At 46.6% G+C, this 26,297-nt stretch overlaps 1 protein-coding gene and 1 non-coding gene across 3 annotated transcripts; one reads left to right on the forward strand and one right to left on the reverse strand.

Moving 5' to 3' along the window:
- Positions 1 to 64: 64 nt before the first annotated feature.
- On the forward strand, positions 65 to 10,824 carry LOC131745268 (zinc finger protein 17-like). 2 transcript variants are annotated; one of them, XM_067019965.1, is made up of 5 exons: positions 70 to 340; positions 1,068 to 1,146; positions 3,163 to 3,201; positions 5,130 to 5,256; positions 6,537 to 9,426. In XM_067019965.1, the coding sequence occupies exons 4-5, from the start codon at positions 5,223 to 5,225 to the stop codon at positions 7,865 to 7,867; spliced, it is 1,365 nt and encodes a 454-aa protein (XP_066876066.1). In that variant the 5' UTR covers positions 70 to 340; positions 1,068 to 1,146; positions 3,163 to 3,201; positions 5,130 to 5,222; the 3' UTR covers positions 7,868 to 9,426. The 2 variants fall into 2 exon arrangements, with proteins under 2 accessions (XP_066876065.1, XP_066876066.1); XM_067019964.1 differs by lacking the exon at positions 1,068 to 1,146 and having other exon boundaries at positions 65 to 340; positions 6,537 to 10,824.
- Positions 10,825 to 19,943: 9,119 nt separating this feature from the next.
- TRNAQ-UUG (transfer RNA glutamine (anticodon UUG)) lies at positions 19,944 to 20,016 on the reverse strand. The gene has a single exon. It is a non-coding gene; the product is annotated as a tRNA-Gln (tRNA).
- Between the last annotated feature and the right edge of the window lie 6,281 nt (positions 20,017 to 26,297).

Genomic DNA, 26,297 nt, shown 5'->3' on the forward strand with positions numbered 1-26,297 from the left:
CCGGCCTTGTTCTCCACACCAGTGAAGGCCCCGAACAGTGGCTCTTCCGGGATTGTGAAGTAGGAGTGGGCGGGACTTCCGGCTCCTTTCTGAAGGAGGTCGTTTGGCTGCTTTTGCTGCCGTCTGCAGGACCCGAGGGTGAGGATCACTCGGTGGAGCCGAGCTTAGAGAAACTGGAAAGAGCCCCAGGGGCGCGTCCGCACTGCCCAGGAGTGAGCGGGTTGCGGAACCCGCTTCCGGGATTTTCGGCCTAGGTTTCCGCCATTATCCTGCGCGTCTCATGGCACCACCGCGCCCACAGGGTCCTATGTCAACCAGCGCGGTGCAGGACCCGGCCCAGGTGACTGTTCCGCCCCCTCTGACCCAAATCCTCAAGCCCCCAGGGAGGGTCTCCTGCTCAGGGCACTGGGGTTCAGTCCCCCGCTTCCAGAACTTTAGGTGTGCGTGTGTGGTGGTCCCATTTCTGATAGGCTGTGTGACGAAGTGTGGAGAGTGTTAAAGGCTGTGGGCTTGGCCCGTGCAAAGCCTTGGAGGTGCTCAAGAGCCGGGAGCATTCGGGGAACCTGGGGTTCCAGTCATTTCTGCGGGGAACAGAGAATTTTGGGAGGAGTCAACAGTCTGGGCCAACTGTCAGCATTCTGGGAGCTGTGGAGGGTTGTGAATAAATCAGGAACATGGTCTGAGTTAGAATTTTAAAGTATTCCAAAGGCCGCTCAGGGGAGAACAGACTGGAACAGACTGGGTTCTGAGGGTGGAGGCAGGGAGACCTGGGAGAGCCCAGTGCATTCCATTCCAGAAGAGTAAGGTGGCTTCTGGACCAGAGTGGTGCCTATGGAAGTTGTTGACCTGAAACAAATAGACTGCCCGCTATTTCTCTTGAAAAGATCGTTCCTCCCCTCCGCCCCTGTCCTCCCCGCCATCCTCCCCACCCACCATCATTAGGGAATTGCAATTGGGGTGTGCAGCTATGGTGAGCTATCACTTTTATGGAGATTAAAGAAGGAAGTTAGAAGGGCTGTAGCCACCAAAGAGTCCATGGTTTGTTTGTTTGTTTGTTTGTTTTAAAGAGTCCATGGCTTTTCATTGGCTGAGCCCTTTCCAGGAAAGAAGGAGTCTTCATCCTTTTGGATTCCGTTATTGTTTCAGGTTAGTGAGGGCTGACCCCTTCTGTTGTGCCAACTCTAATTGAGGTTTTGTTTACTAATTTTTTTATGAAGGAATATAAGTAATAAGATTCTCAATAATTCTTAAAGATAATTGGCAGGATTTCCTGGTGCAGTGAATGTGGTTCTGACCTAAGGACAGAGTAAAGGACAATAAACATTTTCTTTTGGCTGAGCATCTGGAAGACTTGAGACCAGCAACTGATGTGAGAAGTCAGTTTTAGGGAGAGATTAAAAGTTGGATTCGGGACATGCTGCTTCTGAGATTCCAAAGTTGAGGTAACATAGGGACTGGTGGAATCTGTAGTCTGGAATTGAAGGAGGAGGTCTGTGGCTCGCCTGGACTCCGGCCAAGTCTGAATCTCAAATTTAAGAGGAAAAGTTTGGTCACTTTTCTGGAAAAGGGGACCTGAGATTAAAGAAGAGAGACCTGGGGCTGGCGGGCAGTGCAGAGTAGGTGAGACTTTCTGAGGCTACCTGAAGATGGGAGGGTCCTGTGGTTCTAGAGCTTTCTGGGGAAGCAAGGGTATAAGGAGTAAGGAGTCTTGCCTGGGATGGATTTGGAGAAGGAGGTGTGAGTTTGTGTAGATTCACTCCTCTGAACACTTAGCCGACTGTGCATTCGTTTTCGAGCCAGCAAAAAGTGGGCAATGTTGACCAGTCATTGAAGCCCAGGTTCAGTCAAGGGCAGAGGTGCCTCAGCTCTCCCAGGAAACTACAAAGTTAAAAAGGTATAGATTTAACAAGCTAATCTTGTATAAGCAAATAATAGCTGCTTAATATGTCTGTGTATGATAATAATAATTAATAAATACATATATATATAAAATTTAGTTTTTGCCTTGGGCTCTTCACATAGACCTCTGAACCCCTTGGAATTTCCTGGGGGTTAGGACCTTTTTTCACAACTAGCCCCGTTTGTCACACAGGAGTTTATTACGATGAGGTGACTTAGGGCAGGGTCCCTAAGTAGACTCAGGATGGGACTGGTCACCAGAAAAACCAAGCAATTAGAAGTTTATACTCTCCCCCATGCCTCCAACCCTGGGGCCTCCCAAGGATCAGAAGGAAACTAGAGATTAGGTATAAAAACTGCTGACGAATGAAATTCAAGTTTCCTTCAGATTGGTGAACACATTGAAATTGTGGACGTGCTAGGAGGGTGGCATGTACTGAAAGGGCCTGGAAACACCCTGGTGCCCTCTAGTGCCCCACGCCCCCCAGACCTAGATATCTCTTCCATTGTGCTGTTCCTAAGTTGTATCCATTATAATAAACCAGAAAAATAAGAAAACTGTTTTCCTAACTTTTGTGGGTCCTTGTAGCAAATTATCATAACTTAGGAAAGGTTCATGGGAAATCCTGAATTTGTAGCCAAGTAGAACAGAGGTACCGTTAGCCTGGGAACCAGACATTGGAACTGGCCTCTCTAAAGAGGGCAGTCTTGTGGGACTGAGTCCTTAAACCTTTAAATTCTGTCCTTAACCTCAGGTAGTGTCAGAATATGATTAAATGTCGGTCACCCAGTTGGTATCATAGAATCAGATCATTGGTGGTGGAAGAGACAGCATATGTTTGGTGTCAGGGAATCACAGAAACCTCAAGGTATTGATTAAAAGTCACATCTATATAATGACTTGAAAAACATTTAGGAAATACCCAGTTTTCAAAAACATTTACAGAAATGTTAATCCTGTGTTCTGTAATAGCTCAGTCGTAGCATCAGATATGCACTAATGCATTTGATGTCTACACTAACATCATGAGATAGGCACCATAAATATTGCCATTTTACACATAGAGACACTGAGTCTCAGGGAGGTTGAGTCTTTTTGTTCAGGGCCATAGAGTTGTCAAGTTATAGCTCTGAAGACTGAGGATCTGAGGTCAGAGGTCAGCCTGAGATCACTCATCTCCAGGAGAAGGAAGGGAGGAAACAGTTCAGCCTTTACATCCACACCATGATCACCTTTATCTCAGATCCTCCCTCTTTTCACAGGTTCCCGTGGTAGCAGCAGCATTTGTGGTCCCTGGACAGGTAAGTGGAAGAAACCTCAGTACCTACCCAGACGTCATCTCTACCCCTGGTCCTGACACACAGATATAGGAAACAGTGTTATCCTGGGATTGTGGGCCCTTAGGTCTGGGCCCTGGCATCATCTCAGGCACAGGATCATTAATCAAAGCCAGCAGTTGTATGGAGGGGTTCCCATGTGTCCAGTGGAGAAGGTCAAGTGGTGACAAGTCCTTGGGCACAGCCTGGAGATGAGACCGAGAGGGCAGTTTTCAGGGCACGGCAGGACCCATGACGTGGGCTGATAAAGACTGAGGGCATGAGTCATCCCTGGGATGGCAGCCTGAGGAGCTGGGCCTCTCCTGAGGGGGCGGGTCCATGCCACGCTGGCCACAGAGGAGGGAAGTGATCTGATGCTGGGTCTGAAAAGGCTGCTCTGCCTGCCGAGAGGAAGAAGACTGGGGGTGAGGGTGGAGCCAGGGGCCCAGTGGAGGGCACAGTCCTGTTGAATGTTGATTGTGACTGGATCCTGGCAATGGCTCTGTAGCAGGAGAGGAGGTGAGTCTCTCAATCTTCTTTGTAGTAGAGCTAATTTTCTGTTGTACAGGATGAGAGAGAGTAGTCTGACATGACCCCAGGATGTTTGCCTCTAGGTGACGGTGGGGACACCGTGTCTGAGACGGGAAGTCAGAAGTAGGAGTAATGGACAGAAGGACTGTCCAGAGTTCCATGTCCCCATGCTGAGTCTGAGATACTGCTGGGGTGTCTTGCGGGAGGTGTCAACTGGGCCACTGGAAACACACCTGGAGTTCAGGAAAGGTGGGGTTCAGGATTGAAGATACCCCTGACAGGTGGATGGCATGTGGACCAGGTCAGATTCCAGGCCCTCAGGTCATGTGTGGGTGCCATGAAAGTTGTAGTGTGGAGAGGGTGTTCTCCGTGGACTGGCTCACCTCCCTGGGCACGGGGACAGGGGTGGCTGTCATCACTAAGGTGGATGAGGCAGTGCAGTGACCATGAGTGTGTTGGGGGTGGCAGTGGCCTCGGGGGAGGTCCTGGTCGTGGCACAGGATTCGAAGGGGTGGATAAGGTATGGATTGAGAGGCAAAGCAGGAATGGAGGTCAGATGACAGGGAGGTAAGGCCTGGGGTATTGTTTCCCCTTCACAGGCTCAGAGTCTTGTGATGATTGCGGTTGGAGCCTGAAGAGTGTGAGACTGGACGACAGACAAGCTGAGGGCAGATGAGCGCAGCTGGGACAGGGTCTTGGGCTGGGGGGTTGGGTGGCTGGGCTTGGAATGAGAGGAGCAGAGAGAGGAAGGGGTGAGTGGTACGGGGTCAGCAGGTGGGACACTGTGGAGGACGAGGGCTCCAGGCATCTGATCCCGCACAAGGTCTGGGTGCTGACGTAGGAACAGGGAGCAGGGCCAGGTGGGGGGACGGAAAGCAGTGCTGGGACCGCCTGTAGCAGAGGGTCCCACAGAGGCCGGAGAAGCACCGCATGCTGGGTGGCACGTGGGGAACACGGTGAAGTGCTGGGGCCGAGGTGGTGGCGTGGGGTGGGGTAGGGGTCACGGTCAGGCACGTGAGGGAGCTGTGACCCTGCAGCTCTGGGCAATGGAGAGGGAGGGAGTGTGAGCATGGACTCAGAGTTCTTGTCCCCAGGCTTTACTCCAGGGGGCTGAGCACAAGTGTCATTGTATATGGTGTGATCTGTGTGATCTCAGGAGAGTCGACTCTGAGGAGAGTGGCTGGGGGTCTGTATGGCAACCACAGAGCATCTGTGAGACTGCTTGTCTCCCTCTCTTTTAACTGCATGATGTAACACTAGCAGGTTCCTGTGGCATCAGGACCTGGTATGTCCTCTGAGCTGGGTCACTGGGGTGGACGACCATGACCTGGGGGTCCTGGTTGCAGAGGCTGCTGTGAACTCACTTGTCCCCCTCATGACAGGACCACGTGATCTTTGAGGATGTAGCTGTGTCCTTCTCCCAGGAGGAGTGGGGTCTCCTTAACGATGCTCAGAGACTCCTGTACTGTGACGTGATGCTGGAGAACCTGTCACTTATAGCGTCCCTGGGTAAGGACCCATGTTCCCGCACTATTGCCCCATACAAGACTCTGCCCTTCTTTTTGCATGGCTCACTCCGTCCTTCGCAGCCTGGACCTTGGACACTGCTTACTTCCCTGATTTCCTGGCACTTGAGCTGTGTTCCCCCATCCTGTGTGTTTTCAGCCCTATACCATAGATGCTGGAGCCTTTCACAGAAGGCTTTGGTCTCAGAGGCTTGAAGCCTGCTCGACTGATACCACTTAGCTTTGCCACCACTTGTGTTGACTGTTCATATGTGTGCAATATCCATGTCACACGTTCTAAGCCTTTTTTGTGCACTGCCTGTGTCAGAAATTACAGACACTTGGATGGTCAGCACTTCTGGTCAAACCTAGATTATGTTTGCAAGACTCCTTAAGGTTCTTCTAGTGATAGATTTTTTCCTGAAGTCTGTCATTTGTTGGTTCACTCTGGGCCAGTGTCTTTCTCCTAATGGCCCTATTTTCCTCTGAGGACTTTGATCTGGTAGGGTTCATAGTCACCCAGCCTGAGCTGAGGGGTGGAGGCAACCCTGGGTGCCTGGCAAGGTAGGCCCCTTTCTAGTCATAGGAGGAGGGTTAATTGCATCCTGAGCCTGGTGAGTAGGAGCTGTAGGAAGGCGTGATACATTGATGAGTTCTAATCCTACAGGGAAGTGTCCTTTCTCCATGACTGTTATAGTCTTAAACTCATCATGGCTGTACCTCATTCTATCGTTCTTCCCCATTTTGACACTTTGCCCCTTTTACGTATCTACTGTGAGTTCTTTCTCCTGGCTCTTTCTATCTCAGTGTCATGCACATTTCTCCTTTTCGTCTCACTCTGCAATGTTGTCTAATAGTCTCTTCATAATGTATCTTGGGAGGTGAAAGTACTTATATAGTCCTTGAACTCTTGGTAGTCAGGTGTGAATGGTGTGAATGCTTTTTCCTGGAGTGGGACACACATTCTACACAGTACACTTGTCACCACCAAAAAATCCTGCTGAACACTGTTGGCCGAGGAGTGGGTTGTTCCAGGCCTCTACTCCTAGTACAGTGCCATATCCTGGTGACCTGTGTTCTTGCTGTTTATAAGATCTCTCCCTATTCTGTGACCATCAGAGGCCTAGTACTCACAGTAGCCCCTTCTGCCACCTGTCTGCCTCCCTTGTTTGAATCCTACACCATGGACTTCTTCTCTGATGTGTCATACAAAAAGCTGTAATGGGCTCCTGTCCCACACAAGTCTCCGTGCACTTTATCAGTATTTTTTTGTTTTCCTTTCAGGTTGTTGGCATGGAGTAGAAGCTGAGGAGGCCGTTTCTGAACAATGTGTTTCTGTAGAACACGTGACAGAAGACAGGAATCCAAACCTGGAGCCATCTATCCTGAAGCCTCTGACTTCCGATACGAGTGCCCTGGCAGAGAAGGATGTTTTGTACTTGTCTGACAATATGTTCACGTGTGGAGAGGTTGAGAAGGCTTTCCTAGGCAGCTTGGGCTTTTCCCAGCACCAGTCCTCCCACGATGGACAACATCCACGTAGAACCAGGCAGAGCAGGGAGGTCTCTCACCCTGGGCAAGGGCATCACAAGTGCAGTGAATGTGGCAAAGCCTTCAGTAAAAAGTTTAAATTCACAGAGCACCTGAGAGTTCACACTGGAGAAAAACCTTATGAGTGCAGTGACTGCAGGAAGTTCTTTAGACACAGCTCCAGTCTTATTCATCATCGGAAAGTTCACACAGGAGAAAGGCCTTATGAGTGCTGTAATTGTGGGAAAGTCTTTGCCCACAAATATAAACTTTTTGAGCACCAGAGAATCCACACTGGAAAAAGACCATATGAGTGTAATGAATGTGGGAAAACCTTCCTTCGCAAGGATTCACTTGTTCAGCACCAAAAAATCCACACTGGCGAAAATCCTCATAAGTGCGGTGAATGTGGAAAGTGCTTCCTTTACAAAAATAACCTTCTTGTGCACCAGAGGATCCACAGTGGAGAAAGGCCTTATGGGTGTAGCAAATGTGGAAAGTCTTTTGTCTTCAAAAAAAGGCTTCTTTATCACCAGCGAATCCACACTGGAGAAAGGCCTTACATGTGCAGTGAATGTGGGAAAGCCTATGTCTACAAAGGAAGTCTTATTGTACATAAGAGAATTCACACTTTAGAAAAGGCTTATGGGTGTAACAAATGTGGGAAATTCTTTACAAGCAGTTTTGCCCTCAATAGACATGAGAATGTTCACACTGTGCGAAGGCGTTATGAGTGCAGCGAATGTGGGAAAGCTCTCAATGGCAAAGTTAAACTTGCTGAGCACCAGAGAATCCATACTGGAGAAAGACCCTATAAGTGTAATGAATGTGAGAAAGCCTTCATGCACAAGTATACACTTGTTCAGCACCAAAAAGTCCACACTGGAGTAAAGCCTTTTAAATGCAGCGAATGTGGGAAGCCCTTCACTTACAAAACAAGTCTTGTTGTCCACCAGAGAATCCATACTGGAGAAAGGCCTTATATGTGCAGTGAATGTGGGGAAGCCTTTGTCTACAGAACAAGTCTTGTTGTCCATCAGAGAATCCACACTAGAGAAAAGCCTTATGAATGTAGTTCTTTGTAGGCAGCTCCAAGCTCATAAAAAACAAGAAAGTTCACACTGGGGCAATGCCTTCTGGACTTATGTTTTCCTTCATTTGAGTTAATATCTAGAAGCACAATTCCTATGTAGTAAAGTAGGTGAATGTATACCTTATATGTGGCCAGTAAAACTTTTCTAAAATGGTAGTATCTTTTTATAGTCTCACGAGAAGCAGCAGAACATGAGTTCCTGTTTTTTACATTTTTACCAACACTTGGTATGTTCAGGCTTTCTAATTTCAGTGATGTCATAGGTGTATCCAGTGATTTTAACTAACATTTCCCTATTGACACAATGTGAGTGGTTTTCCATGTGTTAATTTCCAACCATTAAAAAAATTTTTTTTATTGGAGTATAATTAATTTACAATGTTGTGTTTTTCATTACATATGTTAATTAGAATTATTCACCTTTGAAACCTTAATTTCTAGTGAAAACTAAGAAGCAAGCAATTTTGAACTATCTTTTACATTAGCATTCTGTAAGTTGGCAAACTTATAAATACTATTTATAATTTCTTTAAAAAAGTGCTTTCTTATAGAAAATGTCTCCTGTGGCACCAAACATACATTTTTTTAAAATTTATTTTTGGCTGCTTTGGGTCTTCATTGCTGCACATGGGCTTTTTCTACTTGTGGCAAGTAGGGGCTACTTTTTGCTGGGGTACATGGGATTCTCATTGTGGTGGCTTCTCATTGCAGAGCACAGGCTCTAGGTGTGTGAGCTTCAGTAGTTGCAGCACACAGCCTCAGTAGTTGTGGCGCACAGGCTTAGTTGCTCCACGGCATGTGGGATGTTCCCAGACCAGGGATCGGACCTGTATCCCATGCATTGGCAGGTGGATTCTTAACCATTGCACCACCAGGAAAGTCCCTGGCCAAACATATTTATTAATAGTCCTAAATATCTTTAATTTCCCTGTAGAAGGAAGCCTATGTTCAGTAATTAATTTCCCAGTGTCTTATCTGGGAATGATCTAGATATTCAATAAACTTCCATCATTTAACTTAACTTAGCAAAACTCAAAAGTTTCAAGTTACCAAAATCTGGAGAGACTTTTTTCTTTTTTTAAATTGATTTATTTTATTTATTTAGTTTTGGCTGCGTTGGGTCTTTGTTGCTGCGCACAGACTTTCTCTAGTTGCAGCAAGTGGGGCTGCTATTTGCTGCGGTGTGCAGGCTTCTCATTACAGTGGCTTCTCTTGTTGTGGAGCTTGGGCTCTAGGTGCGCGGGCTTCAGCAGTTGTGGCTCACAGGCTTAGTTGCTCTGCGGCATGTGGGATCTTCCCCGACCAGGGCTCAAACCCGTGTCCCCTGCCTTGGCAGGCGGATTCTTAACCACTGCACCACCAGGGAAGCTCTTTTTTTTTTTTTAAATTGAAATATAGTTGATTTACAATATTGTGTTAGTTTCCGGTATACAGCAAAGTGATTCAGTTACATATATATAATTTTTTTCCGATTCTTTTCTATTATAGCTTATTACAAGATACTGAGTATAGTTCCCTGTACTATACAATAAATCTTTGTTGTTTATCTATATTAGTGTGTATCTCTTAATCCCATACTCCTAATTTCTCCCTCTCCCCCCATCCCCTTTGGCAACCATAAGTTTGTTTTCTATGTCTGTGAGTCTTTCTGTTTTGTAAATAAATTCATTTATAGTTTTCTTTAGATTCCACATATAAGTGATATCCTATAATATTGTTCTTTCTCTGTCTGACTTACTTCACTCAGTATGATAATCTCTAGGTCCATCCATGTTGCTGCAAATGGCAATATTTCATTCTTTTATGGCTGAGTAATATTCCATTGTGTATATATACCACAACTTGTTTATCCATTCATCTGTTGATGGACACTTGGGTTGCTTCCATGTCTTGGCTATTATGAATAGTGCTGCTATGAACATTCAGGTGCTTGTATCCTTTTGAATTAGAGTTTTCATCTTTTCTTGATATATGCCCAGGAGCGGGATTGTTGGATCATATGGTAACTCTGTTTTTAGTTTTTTTAAGGAACCTCCATACTGTTTTCCATAGTAGCTGCACCAGTTGACATTCCCACCAACAGTGAAGGAGGGTTCCCTTTTCTCTACACCCTCTCTACCGTTTATTATTTGTAGACTTTTTAATGATAGCCATTTTGACTGGTGTGAGGTGATACCTTATTATAGTTTTGATTTGCATTTCTCTAATAATTAGCACTGTTGAGCATGTTTTCATGGTCTTTTAAGGTTTATTCCTAGGTATTTTATTTTATTTTATTTTTGATGTGATTTTAAATAGGATTTTGGTTTTTTACTTTCTGATACTTCATTGTTATTTTAAAGAAATGCAACAGGTTTCTGTATATTACTCTTGTATCCTGCTACCTTGCTGAATTAATTAATTAGTCCTAATAGTTTTTGTGTGGAATCTTTAGGGTTTTCTATATAGAGTATCATGTCATCTGCATATAATGACCGTTTTACCTCTTTACCTTTTTCTTCTCTGATTGCTGTAGCTAGGACTTCCAATACTATGCTGATAGAAGTGGTGAGTGTGGGCATCTCTGTCTTGTTCCAGAATTTAGTGGGAAGGCTTTCAGCTTTTCACCATTGAGTATTATATTGGCTGTGGGTTTGTCATAAATGGTTTTTATTATGTTGAGATATGTTCCCTCTATATGAAGTTTGGTGAGAGTTTTTTTTTATCATGAATGGACATTGAATTTTATCAAATGCTTTTTTTGCATCTATTGAGATGATCTGTGGTTTTTGCCTTTTCTTTTTTTGATGTGGTGTATCACATTGGTTGATTTGTATATGTTGAACCATCCTTGTGACTCTGGGATGAATCCAACTAGATCATGGTGTATGATCTTTTTTATGTGTTGTTGGATTTGGTTGCTACAATTTTTGTATCTATATTCATCAAATATATTGGCCTGTGATTTTCTTTTCTTTCTTTTTTCTTCTTTTTCAAAGTCATTTAAATTGGTAGAATGCTTAGAAGTTTGCAAAATGCTTTTACATCATCACACTTAAAAACCTTCTCAGGGGGTTTGATGTCTGGTCCGTGAAGATCCCACATGCCACGGAGCAACTAAGCCTGTGTGCCACAACTACTGAGCTTGTGCTGTAGAGTCTGTGAGCCACAACTACTGAAGCCCGTGCACCACAACTACTGAAGTCCACATGCCTAGAGCCCATGCTCCGCAATGAGAAGCCTGCGCACCACAACGAAGAGTTGCTTCTGCTTGCCCCAACTAGAGAAAGTCCACGTGCAGCAACAAAGACCAAACACAGCCAAAATTAATTAATTAATTTAAAAAAAAAAACTTCCCAGGTAGGCAGGGCAAATGAATGAGCATTTTTTAGATGAGAACATGGGGCCCAGGTAGATGGGGTGACACACAGCTCATATTGCTTGTAAGTGGTGGGACCATGGTAGAGCCATAGATTGCAAGTCTCTTTCACTCCAGACTATTATGGGTTTTACCCTGGGGGATTTTATTTTTTGGTATTGTCTGTCTGATTTTGGTATCAGGGTGTTGATAACTTTGGGAGGGTTCCCTCTTCACTCTTTCAGAAGAGTTTGAGAACGATCAGTATAGGTTCTTCTGTGTATATTTGGTAGAATTCCCCAGTGAAGCCATCTGGTCCAGTACTTCTGTTGGCAGGGAATTTTTTTTTTTTTTTAACTACAGATTGTATTTCACTTCTAGTGATTGGTCTGTTCAAATTATCTTTCTTCTTGTCAATTTTGGCAGGCTCTGTGTTTCTAGAAACTTGTCTGTTCTAAGTTTTCCAATTTGTTGGCATATCATAGTATTTTCTTTTTGTTTGTTTGTTTTTCTGTGGTATTAGTGGGTATTTCTCCTCTTTGATTTCTTCTTTTGTTTATTTGGGTCATCTCTCTTTTCTTCTTGGTGAGTCTGACTGGAGGTTTTAATTTTGTTTTTCCTTTCAAAAAAACCATCTCATGGTCTTAGGGATCTTTTCTCTTGTTTTTAGTTTGTTTAATCTCTATTTATTTCCTCTCTTACATTTATAATTTCATTCTTTCTGCTGACTTTGGGTTTTGCTTGTTCTACTTTTTCTAATTTTTTTAGGTGGTAGGTTAGGTTTGGTTGCTTTTTTTTTTGAGATTTTGTTTGTTTGCTTGTTGAGGAAGGCCTGTATCGCTATGAACTTCCCTCTTAGGACTGCTTTTGCTACATCTCAGGTTTTGTAAGGCTGTGTTTTCATTGTCATTTGTCTCAAGGTATTTTCTGATTTCCTGTTTGATTTCATCATTGACCCATTGCTTTTTTAGCAGCATTGTTGTTTAGCCTCTGTGTAATCATTTTTTTTCTCATTTTTCTTTGTGTGGTTGATTTCTCACTTTATACCATTGTGGTTAAAAAAAAGACACTTTAAGTAATTTCTATCTTCTTAAATTTGTTGAAGCTTGTTTTGTGTCCTAGTATGTGGTCTATCCTAGAGAATGTTCCATGTGCACTTGAAAAGTATATATATTCTGGTTTTTTGGAATATAAAAAAATCCCAGGAAACAAAACTTCAGGACTGGACGGCTTCACAGGGGAATTCTACCAAACATATAAAGAAGAGCTAATACAAGTCCTTTTCAAAATATTCTAAAAAATGGAAGAGGAAGAAACACTCCCAAATTTATTCTACAAGGACACCATTGCCCTGATACCAAAACCAGACAAAGTCACTCTAAAAGAAGAGAATTACATGCAGGGACAGGGGGAGAAACTATGGTTCCGAGTGTTGTTTGTGGTTGAAATCTTAGTGCATGGTTTGGCCACATAACTTGTGGTTTTATTCTGTTGTCTTTGTGAAACAACTGAGTATCTTGTTACAAATAGGATAGGGCCAGTTTTAGTCTGATTCTGCAGTTACACATTTAAGGCAGGTTACCTGGCCTTTGCTCATTCTCATGGAAAAGAAACTTAATACCACTGACTTACTTAACATGATTAATATTTTAGGTTTTGACCAAATGTGTTCTGCCTAAGGTTGGGTTTTACAAAAGCAGAACCTGACATAGGGTTCAATGACATATGATTTATTTAGGGGAAATTATCAGAAGTTTAATGATAGAGTACAAGGCAAGGAAAAGAGCTAAGTAAGGGTGTGGGCTCAACTGGAATCTCTCTCAGCCTATCCCTTTTGGAGATCTGGAATGTAAATGGTACCACACATTTGTCCCACCTTGAGACAAGGGAGTATCTTTTTGTAACTCCAGGTCAGACAGTCCTTAAATATTTCCCAGGTATACTGCTTTCTTTGTTTACTTTTTCTAAAACATTGGACTTACCTGTAACTGCAGGAATCCATATATGAGGCATTTTACTTGGTGTTCGTTCGTTCTTCCTTTCTTCCTTCCTTTCTTTTTTTCTTATTATTTTTTTGGGCTTCGTTGGGTCTTCGTTGCTGCGCATGGGCTTTCTCTGGTTGCGGTGAGACGGGGCTCCTCTTCATTGCGGTGCGCAGGCTTCTCATTGCAGTGGGTCTCTTGTTGTGGAGCACAGGCTCTAGGCACGTGGGTTTCAGTAGTTGTGGCTCACAGGCTCTAGGGCACACGCTCAGTAGTTGTGGCACAAGGGCTTAGTTGCTCCGTGGCATGTGGGATCTTCCCGGACCAGGGCTCGAACCCATGTCCCCTGCTTTGGCAGGCAGATGCTTAATCATTATGCCACCAGGGAAGTCCAACTTGGTGTTATTTCTGAACATGAATTTCTTCTTCTGTTGCAGAGTCTAGATTGCATAGCTATAATCATTCTAAAAAGTCCATCAAAGGGCTTCCCTGGTAGCACAGTGGTTAAGAATCCACCTGCCAATGCAGGGGACAAAGGTTTGATCCCTGGTCTGGGAAGATCCCACATGTCACGGAGCAACTAAGCCCATGCGCCACAACTACTGAGCCTGTGCTCTAGAGCCTGCAAGCCACAACTACTGAGCCCACGTGCCAGAACTACTGAAGCCCGTTCACTTAGAGCCTGTGCTCCACAACAAGAGAAACCACCGCAATGAGAAGCCCGTGAACTGCAATGAAAAGTAGCCCCTGCTCGCCACAACTAGAGAAGCCCCATGCGCAGCAACAAAGACCCAATGCAGCCAAAAATAAATAAATAAATTTATTTTTAAAATAAAATAATAAAAGTCCATCAAAGAATAAAACTTCTCACTTGTTTTACAATAAATAAATAAATCAGAGTCCTACATTGAAATGCCTAAAGTCTGTTTCACTTGGCTGTTTGACTCTAAAACAAAATATGTTCAAAAGTGAGACTCTAATATTTCCTCCTAACCTCCTCCATGTACACCACCACTACCCTTTCTATCTCAGTTAATGACAAATCCATCCTTCCGGCTTGGACAAAAACCTTGAGTCATCTTGATTACTGTAGTGTGAGGCTGATTAGGAGGTGAAGCCATGTTCTGATCTGAGGACTTGGAGCTGTGTAACCACAATCACGTGCATATCCTCAGTAATAAAGATACTGTATAATGAAAACACGTGGCATCTTCTTAGTGAATTTTTATTACATAAAGGTTAATGTATACAATGAAGTAATTGTGCATAATCTTGCTAGGAGACTGAAACTGGTGGGGAGTCACTTGCCTTTCACAAATGTTTTTCAGAGATACTTTCAAATCCTTTGGCAGATGTTATTGCCATTAGAGCAAACAGATCGAAATCAAGAAAACCAGAACGTTTATCTCAGAGTTTAGATGGCCATTTTCTACACAATTCCACCACTGCAGGAAATGTAGCAGGAAATGAAATTTGGTGATATCTCTCCTATTCAAATAGATCTCGGGTGTCACACTACTAAAAGAAATGAACATGCCTTGGAAAATGGTGTAAGAAATACTATCTTGATATAACAGCTGGGTTGGATACAAATACAATCAGTGAGTATAGAGGCAGAGGTGTTTTCTGACGGAAAAGCAGACAGCACCTTGCCCACGTGATTCAAGGCTGCCTAATATCGCTGCCTTTTTCTCCTCTATGGAGTCTTTTCCCTCTTGTCCCTCACCAGTATTGGAGCTCACAGAATGACTCTCAAGCTTCAGTCTCCCTGAAATTGAACAGCAGCAAGATAATATTAGGTCTAATCTTTGAATGGAGTCACTTTCTATCTGCATGATATCATGGTCTGGTGTGTCCCTTGGGGATTTTAGCCTTTGGGCATGTATGAAATAACACGTCTAAGCATTTTCCTTAGCTGCAGAAGACACGACCCGTAAATGGGGTGATGGCCATTTAAGAAGCAGAGGCCTCGCTCCGCCTCTAGAGCCCAATGACTTCGTTTCCCAGAGGCCCTCACGCGGGCACCTCTGATCCTTCGCAGAGATTTCTGGAAGGGCGCCCTTCGAGGTGCCAGGTGGTGCTGCGGAAGCAATATTACCCAGGAGGCTCTGCGGCAAGAGGCGGTAGCTCCGGGCCAATGACTGTGCAGGACCGGGATCCCACGTTGGGCGAGACTTCCGGCGGCATTCTCGTGGCGGTCGTATTGGCTGCGCCTGCGTCTGTGCTCGGGATCGCACGCAGCTCCCGAGCCATAAGCGGGCTCGAGGGCCGGGAGCAGAAAGTCTCGGGAAAAGGCTTCCTTCCCTCCCTGCACGGAGGCACGGCTGAGGGTGGGCGGGGCAGGGGAGAGGCGTCAGCTGAACCGTTGGGACCCTCCCTGGTCTCCTGCGTTGCAAGGCCCAGGTCCCTGGAAAGGGTCTCATGGCCGCGGCAGAGGCACAGATGGACCCGGCACTGGTGAGTGGATGGCCCCTCAGGCCCTTTGGACCTCCAGCCACATCATCCCGGCGCCCCCATATAGAGCGAAATTGTCTTGGGTCTCTTCACTTCCCCTTACTCTGCCTTTGAGTCTGGGGGCCGTGAAGGCCGGTCAGTCAGTCCCAGCCTAGTGCCCTGAGTCTAGGCCAGGGTTTATATGGAAGAGTTCCCAACTCAGTTAATCGATGATCTGTGCAGGAGTGTCGCAGGCACTTGAACTGCTAGGTGAAAATCCTGGGAGGTGTGGCTGAGCTGGGTGGAATTGCAAATCTCCATTTTGCCTGTTGGGTACAGAGTGGCGAGACGGAAGTCAGGTCTGGAATGGCAGGCTGAGGAATGGTTTTGTTGTTGTTGTTGTTATTTATTTATTTAGCTATTATTTATTTTTGGCTGTGCTGGGTATTTGTTGCTGCGCGCGGGCTTTCTCTAGTTGCGGCGAGCAGGGGGCTACTCTTCGTTGCGGTGCGTGGGCTTCTCATTGCGGTGGCTTCTCGTGTTGTGGAGCACGGGCTCTAGGTGTGCGGGCTGCAGTAGTTGTGGTGCTCAGGCTCTAGAGCGCAAGCTCTGTAGTCGTGGCGCACGGGCTTAGTTGCTCCGTGGCATGTGGGATCTTCCCGGACCAGGGCTCAAACCCATGTCCCCTGCATTGGCAGGCGGATTCTTAACCACTGCGCCACCAGGGAAGTCCCGGGGTCTCTTTTTGGGTTGATAGAAACGATAGAGGATTTGGAGCCAAGGAGGGAAGGGATCTGATCCAGGTTTTAATAGGTTTCCTCTAGCTGTCAAGTGGAGAGCAGGCTTGAGAGTGGAATCAGCAGCAGCGAGGGAACTCCCTGCAACCCCCACACATACATGGAGCTCCCCGTTCCACATAGTGTCTTCAGCCAATCCTCCCAGCCCAAATGCGTATTGCAGGTGTGCAAAGCAGGTTTTGGAGCCCACAGCCTGGGTTCAGCTTCAGGCTCCGCCACTGCCCAGTAGCAAGAAAGTCTGCTAAGTCCTGACCCTTCAGTTTCCTCTGCTGTGAAATGGGGCTAATCCCAGCGTCTTCTCTTTGGGGTCCTTGTGAGAGATGAGTGGGGCGGGGAGTGAAAATGCAGCACAGTGTACCCAGGAATGCTCAGGAAATGCTAGTTGGGCTATTCGTTACTCATTTCTAGGGTCCAAGGAGGCCATTTCCCTGGTTTTGTCCTGAAGGCAGTGCAAGTGAGAGAGAAATGGGACGTCTCAGAATCCCCTCTGTACCTGCACCATCTGAATGGACTGAGCCTTAGGAAGGAGCTCAAGCAACAGTATGGAGACTTCAGTGTACATTTTGTCCATGCCCTTCCCAGGGCTGTGACCTTGAGCAAGTGTCATCGCTGCCCTTGTCTCCCATCTCTTGGGGTTAATGAGAATGTTAACATTTCCTCCCCTGGCTTGAGGTGATCAGAGAGGGCATATGTGTGATATGTGCTCCCCAGTATCCAGCCAGGTAGCATAACTCCAGACACTTTTCAGGGAGCAGAGCCCCTGTCCTATGATGATCTTAGGGACTCACCCAGGGGAATCTCGTCCTGTGTTCACCTGAGGCCTGGAGGGAGAGGGAGAGGCTGCAGACCAAGGCACAGTGGATGCAATATTTTTAGAATCACTGCTCCTCTGCTAGGAGTACCCTTGGGCAGGCTAGGAGCCAGGAAAGTCACTGGATTCATCTTGGCAGTTGCCATCTGTTTACAGTATGCAAAGCTGGCTTGCCATTTACAGCAATAAATTCAGTTTCCTGTTTAAGACATTTCCTTTTATGTGAAAAGTGAGTCCATTAAAGTTTGGGTGATGGTGCTGTGTGGGAACGTGGTGTGCGGTTTTTTTGTTTGTTTGTTTGTTTGTTTGTTTTTTGCGGTACGCGGGGCTCTCACTGTTGTGGCCTCTCCCATTGCGGAGCACAGGCTCCGGACGCGCAGGCTCAGCGGCCATGGCTCAAGGGCCCAGCCGCTCCGCGGCATGTGGGATCTTCCCGGACTGGGGCACGAACCCGTGTCCCCTGCATCGGCAGGCGGACTCTCAACCACTGCGCCACCAGGGAAGCCCGTGGTGTGCGTTTGAATGTCAACACACAGCAGGCCCCAGGCTTCTTTCCAGCATGTGACCCTGTTTACTCTTGTCATACCCCAGTCACCATCAGGAGTTGTCTTGTGTATTTGCTTTTTGTTCCTTCATTCCAGTCATGTGACCCCTCCTCAGAGAGGCCTTTCCGGATTTGCCCCCAGCCTCTCTAATCTCCCCACTCTGTTTTCTTTTCACCAGAACCCTTAGGGCCATCTGACATTGTCTTGCTCAGTTACTTGTTGAGGATCTGTGCATCGCTGTTTGCTGCTCTATATCTAGACCTAGAACAGGGCCGGCCCTGTATGTAACAGGGGCTCAGTAGCTGGTTGGAGAGCTGGTGGGCGCTCATCACACTTAGAATCAGTTCAAACCCCCACCGTGTCCCGCTGCAGCTGTCCCTCTGACTATCTCTGTTCTGCCTGTGTGTCCTCCTCCCCTCCCATCCTTCCCCGGCTCACTGCTACACCATCCTCCACTTGCCAAGCTCTTACCCACTTCCCAGACTTTGCCCTTGTAGTCCCCTCCGCCTGGAACACTTTCTCCCTGTGCATTGTTCAGGCCTCTGCTCAAATGCCACCTCTTCATTGAGGTAGGTCCTGGTCTTTTTTTTTAAAATTAATTTATTTAGTTTTTATTTATTTATTTTTGGCTGCGTTGAGTCTTCATTGCTGCGCACGGGCTTTCTCTAATTGCGGCAAGTGGGGCTGCTCTTCATTGCTGTGAGTGTGCTTCTCATTGATGTGGCTTCTCTTTGTTGAGGAGCACAGGCTCTATGTGCTCGGGCTTCAGTAGTTGTGGCACACGGGCTTAGTTGTTGTGGCTGGCAGGCTCTGGAGCACAGGCTCAGTAGTCGTGGAGCACAGGCTTAGTTGCTCTGCGGCATGTGGAATCTTCCTGGACCAGGGCACGAACCCGTGTCCCCTGCATTGGCAGGCGGATTCTTAGCCACTGCGCCACTACGGAAGTCCCTCCTGGTCTTTTTAATCCTAGCTAAAGTACCCGCTGCACCCACATGCTTGGGATCTGGCATTTTTGTGCAGAGCTGAGTGCTGGGTTGAGATTTTCCAGGGTGTTTGAGGAGCAAAAAGGAAAAATAATCATAGCAAAACAATGGTTGTAGGTGGGATGAATTGGGAGATTGGGACTGACATATACACACTAATATGTATAAAATAGGTAACTAATAAGAACTTGCTATATAAAAACAACAAAAAAATGGTAACAGTGGGCTTCCATTGGGCCCTTGATTTGCTCTGAGGGACTGTGGTTATGTTTCATTTCATTCAATCCCCCCACCTCCTCAGAGTTAGTTTCTGTTATTACACAAAATGCTTTACAGAAGAGGAGCTTGAGGCTCAGAGACGTTGTTACCTGCCCAAGGTCACACAGCTCTCAAGTAGTTGAAACTCACACCTTGTCCATCGGCCACCAGAGCCTGTGTTCCCAACTATAGTAGGCTGGGAAGGACAACACCTAAATTAAACAGGCTCTGATCCCATCCAACAGGCCCAAAGTGCATGATGCTACTCTATATGACTTTTGAGGCACCAGTGACCTTCAAGGATGTGGTTGTGACCTTTACCCCGGAGGAGTGGGTATTACTGGATCCAGGTCAGAGGACCCTGTACTGGAAGGTGAAGCTGGAGACCTCCAGGTTCCTGGTTTCACGGGGTAAGGCTTCTCCTCACCTCCATGGGGGGTCGTGGGGGGGAGAGCTGCAGCCTCCTTCTCTGTTCCATCCTCTCTCTCAAGGCCCGGATGGTGGAGAAGGTCTTTGGAGCTACCCACCCTCCTCCCCATCGTCCCTGCCATGTTCTGGGCTTGCCTTCTCCTGCCTGCTCTCCCTTTGTCTCCACCACGGATCATTGAGCAAGAAGCATGGTCCCCCTCATGGAAGGAAGCGGGGATCCCAGGAGCAGGATGTCCTGAGGAGCTGTCCTCAGGAACTGGGAGGACGCGTGCCTGTGCCCTGGCTCTGGGTTTCCTCCTGGTTTCTCTCTGTGGCTCTGCTCGTGTCATTCTCTTTTCACGACAGCTTTGGGTAGAAGTGGGCATCTCAGTCCTTGCTCTCTGAGACCCTCAAATTTCATATCTCTACTTTTCTCTGCGTGTTTCTGTCATGCATTTTCTGTGTAGGTGTTTTGTTTGTTTGTTTTTGTACTGTGTGGCTTGCGGGATCTTAGTTCCCCAACCAGGGATTGAACCTGGGCCCTCGGCATTCAAAGTGCAGCATCCTAACCACTGGACCACCAGGGAATTCCCCTGTGTAGGTGTTTTTGTGACAGGAAGTGACCACTTGAGCCTACACTTCCTCAACCTCTTGCCCCAGCACTCAGCCCAGGCTCAGGCTGGGACCCTTATGAAAGATTCCCATGAGGGGGATCTGACTGGCCCGACCTGGTTGGGTCAGGTGACCACACTGCCCAGGTAGCAGGGTCATGGATGATGGGCTGATTCTCCAAGAATGCCGCCCATCATCTTTGTAAACAACACAATATCATTTGGAAGTCTTCTTTGGCCCCCGGTGTCTGTATGACCATCCCCTTCCTCCGGCCTCCCCACACTCTCTGCTGGGACCACAGATGATTTTAGAGGACACACAGATGTATCACCAGATGGCTTTGGTGGACACCCTGAGAACGCTGTTTCCCTCCTGACTCGTGGCAGGAAAATGTCTCGGCTCATGCTGAATCCTTCACGCCTTCCACCCATGACCGTTGCTGGCTTCCCTTTTCAGCAGAGGGAGCGGCCTCCAACTCTCACACCCCGGAGCAGGCTGATGAGCTCTCTGGGACTCAATCACCTTATTTTGATTTCATTGTTGTGTTTTGACGGTAACCTTTCCTTTGTAGCAAGGGAAATGTTTTCCCATTTTTCTAGAGTGATAAGAGATTCCCTTTTTGAAGAAATTGATTTAAGAGGGTTGGTTGGAAGAAAAGCCTTTAGTAACAATTAGTCACAGCTAATGTCCCCTGAGCACTGATGCTGCGTCAGGCCTGTTCCAGGCACTTGCCCTGCTCTGCTCACTGAATCCTGTGAGGTGCAGGGTTTTCCTGAAGCTGCCTGACTCTGAACCCAGTTCTCTCCCCTCTGGGGACCTCCTGCCCAAAGGAATCAGTCAGATTTTGGAGCAAAATACTTTATTGTGATAATTTAAAGTCTCATATATTATTCAGTGATATTATTACATTCTTAATGTTATTACTTCAGTAAAATGCACAGTCTTATGTATCCAGCCCAGTGCATGTTTTACTCATGTACCTACTATTGTGGCTTCCACCGGATCCATCTTTGGAGCATCTCCAGCACCCAGCAGGCTCCCCTGCCCCACAGTATAAGGAAAACACAGCCGCAGCAGTGTTTAGTTTCTCGGGAAGATAAAATGCTAACATTTGAGCTCAACCTCAGAAGATGCCCCTTCATGGTGAGATGCAATCCTCTGCCTCCTTGGTGGTCAAAGCCCTTTCCTTTGTGAAATGACGCTGAAAGGAGATGAAAGGTGATTTCTGTGGGAATGTCTGCGGGTTTCCCCGTGTCTGCCTCTTTTGTGGTTCCTACAATGCACAAGTTGGGGAATCACCAAGAAGGCCCCTCACACCATCCCCTGGTCCCTGACAGTTAAGTCCTCACACTCACATTCCCCCCAAATCAGCAGCCCACTTTTTCCCAGCTGCTGACCCCACACGGGGCTTCTAAGCCGTTTTCTCCCCAATGCGATGCTCAGCAGGCCGGGCTTTGGAACCGGACTGCCTGGTGTTGAATCCCAGCTCAGTTGCCTTTGGACTGTGGCAGGTACTGAGGCCAGCCCTATTCTCTGTTTTCCTGCTCCTTCTCCCAGTGCACGGGTCTGCTTGGGCCTCATCCGGGTCCCTCACCAGCCACAAGATGCTGCAGCAGTGACTGGAGCAGTCGAACACCCAGTTCAACCCTTCCTTCTCCCACAATCAAGGCTCTCCCTTCTGACTGAGCCACAGGCTTAAGTCACTGGTCTGCTTGAGACTGCTGATGGTTGGGGGTACCTTTTGAAAGTTGATGGAGACCAGGGCTTTCATTACTCCCAGGTGCCAGAATTACCCAGGGAGCCTTGGAAACTACTAATGCCCAGGCCTTACCCCAGAGATCTAGTTTGAACTGGTCTGTGGTGAGAATCAGGCGTCACCTGGTGAGACACGCTGACTTAGATTATTTAGAAAACAGCTACGGAAGGAGTGGGTGACTTTTCCAGTGTCCCGTGGCTGCATGTGAGTGGGGTGTACACTTGTCCAGTGTTGGGTTCTATAGGATGGAGACTATTGGGTAGACATTGCCCAAGGCTGGTGTTTGTGCCGTGGTTTCAGGATCCAGGTCAGCAATTTTTTTTTTTTTTTTTTTGCTTGCATCGGAGCACCATTATTCTGAAATCTTCCCTGTCCTGAATACCACACTCTATAGAGAGGATCCTTGTGGTCTTTACAAAACACCTTTGTCCTGTATCTCCACAAACAGGGCATCCCATTCCCAAATCAGAACTGACCTACCTGTTGAATCCTGGGCAAAAGCTATGTATGGTGAAGAGAGGCTTTTCCCAAAGCTCTTCCTTAGGTGGGTTGCCAAGAGCCAGGCAGTGGGGGTCACTACAGCATGCAGACCGGGAGGGACTGCTGCCTCAGAAATTCCGTGGACGCTTCTTGTTGGGACCTCCCTGGGGACACCAGTCACATCCAAGATGTTGAGAAGGCCAGAACCAACCTTGAACAATCATTAGATCCCTCATCCAGCCATCTCCAAGTCCTGTCCATTTTATACCCCACATCCATTTCCTGAGTCCATCCCCTTCCTGAGCATCACCATTACCACTACTATCAACTCTCTCGTCATCTCTTGTCTGCATAATGCTGCACACTCTGTTGTCTCTGTTCATCTGCTCTGTGCATCTGCCCAGCTCTGTCTCCTGCACCAGCTCTCCCAGCCACTCACCTTATTCCAAACCTTCACCACTCCCCAGCTGCTGGGGCCTCATCCTATGAGAAAATTCATGTTGGAAATAAAGATTGCTTACGTCTCTTTCTCTTTCCTCAGTCCTTTCAGACTCATCTGTATCTGTTTGCTGCCTACAGCTTCTATTCTCACCTCCTTCTGAAGCTGTGACCAGTTCCTGCACCAGGAACATTTCCCGCCTTCTTGGGAACTCTTTTCATCTCCTAGTTCCTTCCTGAGCTCTAGAATGGCCTCTAATTGGTGTGACTATTTGTACAACCAGCTTCTTAGAGGAGGTGTTTCATTCTTAGAAGAAAGGTCTACACTAGACTTCCATGCATCCGCTTCACTCTTTATTTTTTTCTGCTTTTTCAAAACTGAAGTGCAGCTGACACATATCAGTATTCATGATTCTTAAAGGGCTTAACCTGGTGATTTAAAAAAAAATTTTAAGATTAATTAATTTTATTATTGGCTGCGTTGGGTCTTCGTTGCTGTGCACGGGGTTTCTTTAGTTGCGGCGAGCAGGGGCTATTCTTCATTGAGGTGTGCAGGCTTCTCATTGCAGTGGCTTCTCTTGTTGTGGAACACAGGCTCTAGGTGCACGGGCTTCAGTTGTTGTGGCACGCAGGCTCAGTAGTTGTGACACACAGGCTTAGTTGCTCCACGGCATGTGGGATCTTCCTGGACCAGGGCTCGAACCCATGTCCCCTGCATTGGCAGGTGGATTCTTAACCACTGTGCCACCAGGGAAATCCCAACCTGATGAATTTTTACACATGAATGAATCGAAGTAACCACCATTCAGGTCAAGATACAGACCTTAGGAGGCTCCTTGTGAGCCCTCCTAGTCCATACTACCACCTATGAAGGTAACCTCCGATACTCAGACACCATCAATGAGTTTTCACTGTTCTCAAGTCGATAAAATAGAACTTCATAGTATGTTTTCTGCCCATCTTCTGTTGATCATCAGGATGTCTATGAGATTCATTCATGTGATTGCAAATGGTTGGAGTGTGATATTTTCATACTGTGTAATATCTCATTATAGTAATATATTGCAGTTTATCCATTCTCCTGTTGATGGACATCAGAGTTGTTACCTTTTTTGGATGTTACGAACAAAGCTGCTATGAGCAGGTCTGTTGGGCATATACCCAGGATTGGACTGGCTCAGACATGGGATAGGTGTATATTCAACTTTAAGAGAAACCGCCAGACAATTTCCAGTGTGGTTGACCATCCCGCACTCCCTCCGGCCATGTATGAGAGTTCCCATTGCTCCACATTCTCATCAGTGCTTGGTGTCACCTCCTTACTCTTTGTAGCACTCTAGAGGAGATTCTCAGGACCACAACACAGAAGCTGAAATGTTTCTTTCTTATCCCCATACCTCCAGCACAGAGATAACAATTTTGCATAATTTGGATTTATTATTCATTCCTTGTTTTGTGGTAACTTATGTTATTACAAAATCTATTTCCATGTAGATGTAGAGCTATTCAGATACTGTTTCTTATGTTAGTTTTGGTATGTTGTGTCTTTCAATCGGTCCACTTCATCTAAATGTTCAATCCAATCCATTACTTAAAAAAAAAAAAAGTTATTTATTTATTTTTGGCTGCATTGGGTCTTTGTTGCTGCTCGCGGGCTTTTCTCTAGTTGCAGTGAGTGGGGGCTACTCTTTGTTGCCGTGCATGGGCTTCTCATTGCGATGGCTTCTTTTATTGCGGAGCACGGGCTCTAGGTGTGTGGGCTTCAGTAGTTGTGGCACGTAGGCTCAGTAGTTGTGGCTCATGGGCTCTAGAGTGCAGGCTCAGTAGTTGTGGTGCGCAGGCTTAGTTGCTCCGTGGCATATGGGGTCTTCCCAGACCAGGACTCGAACCCATGTACCCTGCATTGGAAGGCAGATTCTTAACCACTGTGCTACCAGGGAAGTCCCAATCCATTACGTTTTTTTTTCTTTTTTTGTAGTACACGGGCCTCTCACTGTTGTGGCCTCTCCCGTTGCGGAGCACAGGCTCCGGATGCACAGGCCCAGCAGCCATGGCTCATGGGCCCAGCCGCTCCGCAGCATGTGGGATCCTCCTGGACCGGGGCACGAACCCGTGTCCCCCGCATCGGCAGGTGGACTCTCAACCACTGTGCCACCAGGGAAGCCCACCAATCCATTAATTTTTACAATTGTTTTATCATACCTGTGTGTATATATGTGCATATACCTAGACAATATATTGTGTAGTTGTTTTTTTTTTTTTCTCAAACTTTATAAAAGGAGTATCCTGTAGTCATCTGAGCGGGCTTTTTTATTCAGTGTTATGTTACTAATATTTATAATACATATAGCTGTTGTTCACTCATGTTCTTCAGCTGTAAAATATGCTGTTGCATGTATATACCACAGAATATTCATTCTCTTGGACATTTACTTTTTCCCAGTTTTTCACTCTTACAAACAATACTGCTGTGAAAATTCTTCCACATGCATTCTTGTGCACATGTGCAGGAGTTTCTCTCTTTTTTTAAAATAAATTTATTTATTTTATTTTTTGCTGCATTGGATCTTCGTTGCTGCGTGCGGGCTTTCTCTAGTTGCGGCGAGTGGAGGCTTCTCTTTGTTGTGGTGCACAGGCTTCTCATTGCAGTGGCTTCTCTTGTTGTGGAGCACAGGCTCTAGGCACGTGGGCTTCAGTAGTTGTGGCACGTGGGCTCAGTAGTTGTGGCTGGCGGCCTCTAGAGTGCAGGCTCAGTAGTTGTGGCACACAGGCTTAGTTGCTCCGCAGCATGTGGGATCTTCCCGGACCAGGGCTCAAACCCATGTCCCCTGCATTGGCAGGTGGATTCTTTTTTTTTTTTTTTGTGGTATGCGGGCCTCTCACTGTTGTGGCCTCTCCCGTTGCGGGGCACAGGCTCCGGACGCACAGGCTCAGCGGCCATGGCTCACGGGCCCAGCCTCTCCGCGGCATGTGGGATCTTCCCGGACCGGGGCACGAACCCGTATCCCCTGCATCGGCAGGCGGATTCTCAACCACTGCGCCACCAGGGAAGCCCGGCAGGTGGATTCTTAACCACTGCTCCACCAGGGAAGCCCAGGAGTTTCTCTTGATATTGTTCCTAGGAGTGGAATTTTGGATAACTTGGTGCCTGGAACATTAAGATGATACCCAGTTGTTTTCTTTTTCTTTTTTTGTTTTTTGGTTGCACTGCACAGCATGTGGGATCTTAGTTCCCAGACCAGGGATTGAACCCATGCCCCTTGCATTGGAAGTGTGGAGTCTTAACCACTGGACCACCAGGGAAGTCCTACCCAGTTGTTTTCTGAAAGTGTATATAATAATTTTCACTTCCAATGTCTGAGCAATTCCATTGGCCCATATCCTCTCCAATATCTGATATTGCCAGGCTCCTTAATTGTTGCCAGTCAAGTGGATGTAAGAGTATCTTAGTGTAGTTTGTTTTGCAGCCCTTCATTACTAAGAAAATTGAGCAACTCTTTATTTGTTTAGTGGCCACACGTGTGTCGTCTTTTATTAATATCAGTTTATGAATTTTTTTGCCACAATTTTCTATGAAGATGG

Source organism: Kogia breviceps, chromosome 18, assembly GCF_026419965.1.
Source record: "Kogia breviceps isolate mKogBre1 chromosome 18, mKogBre1 haplotype 1, whole genome shotgun sequence".
In the NCBI taxonomy this organism is placed as follows: Eukaryota; Metazoa; Chordata; class Mammalia; order Artiodactyla; family Physeteridae; genus Kogia; species Kogia breviceps.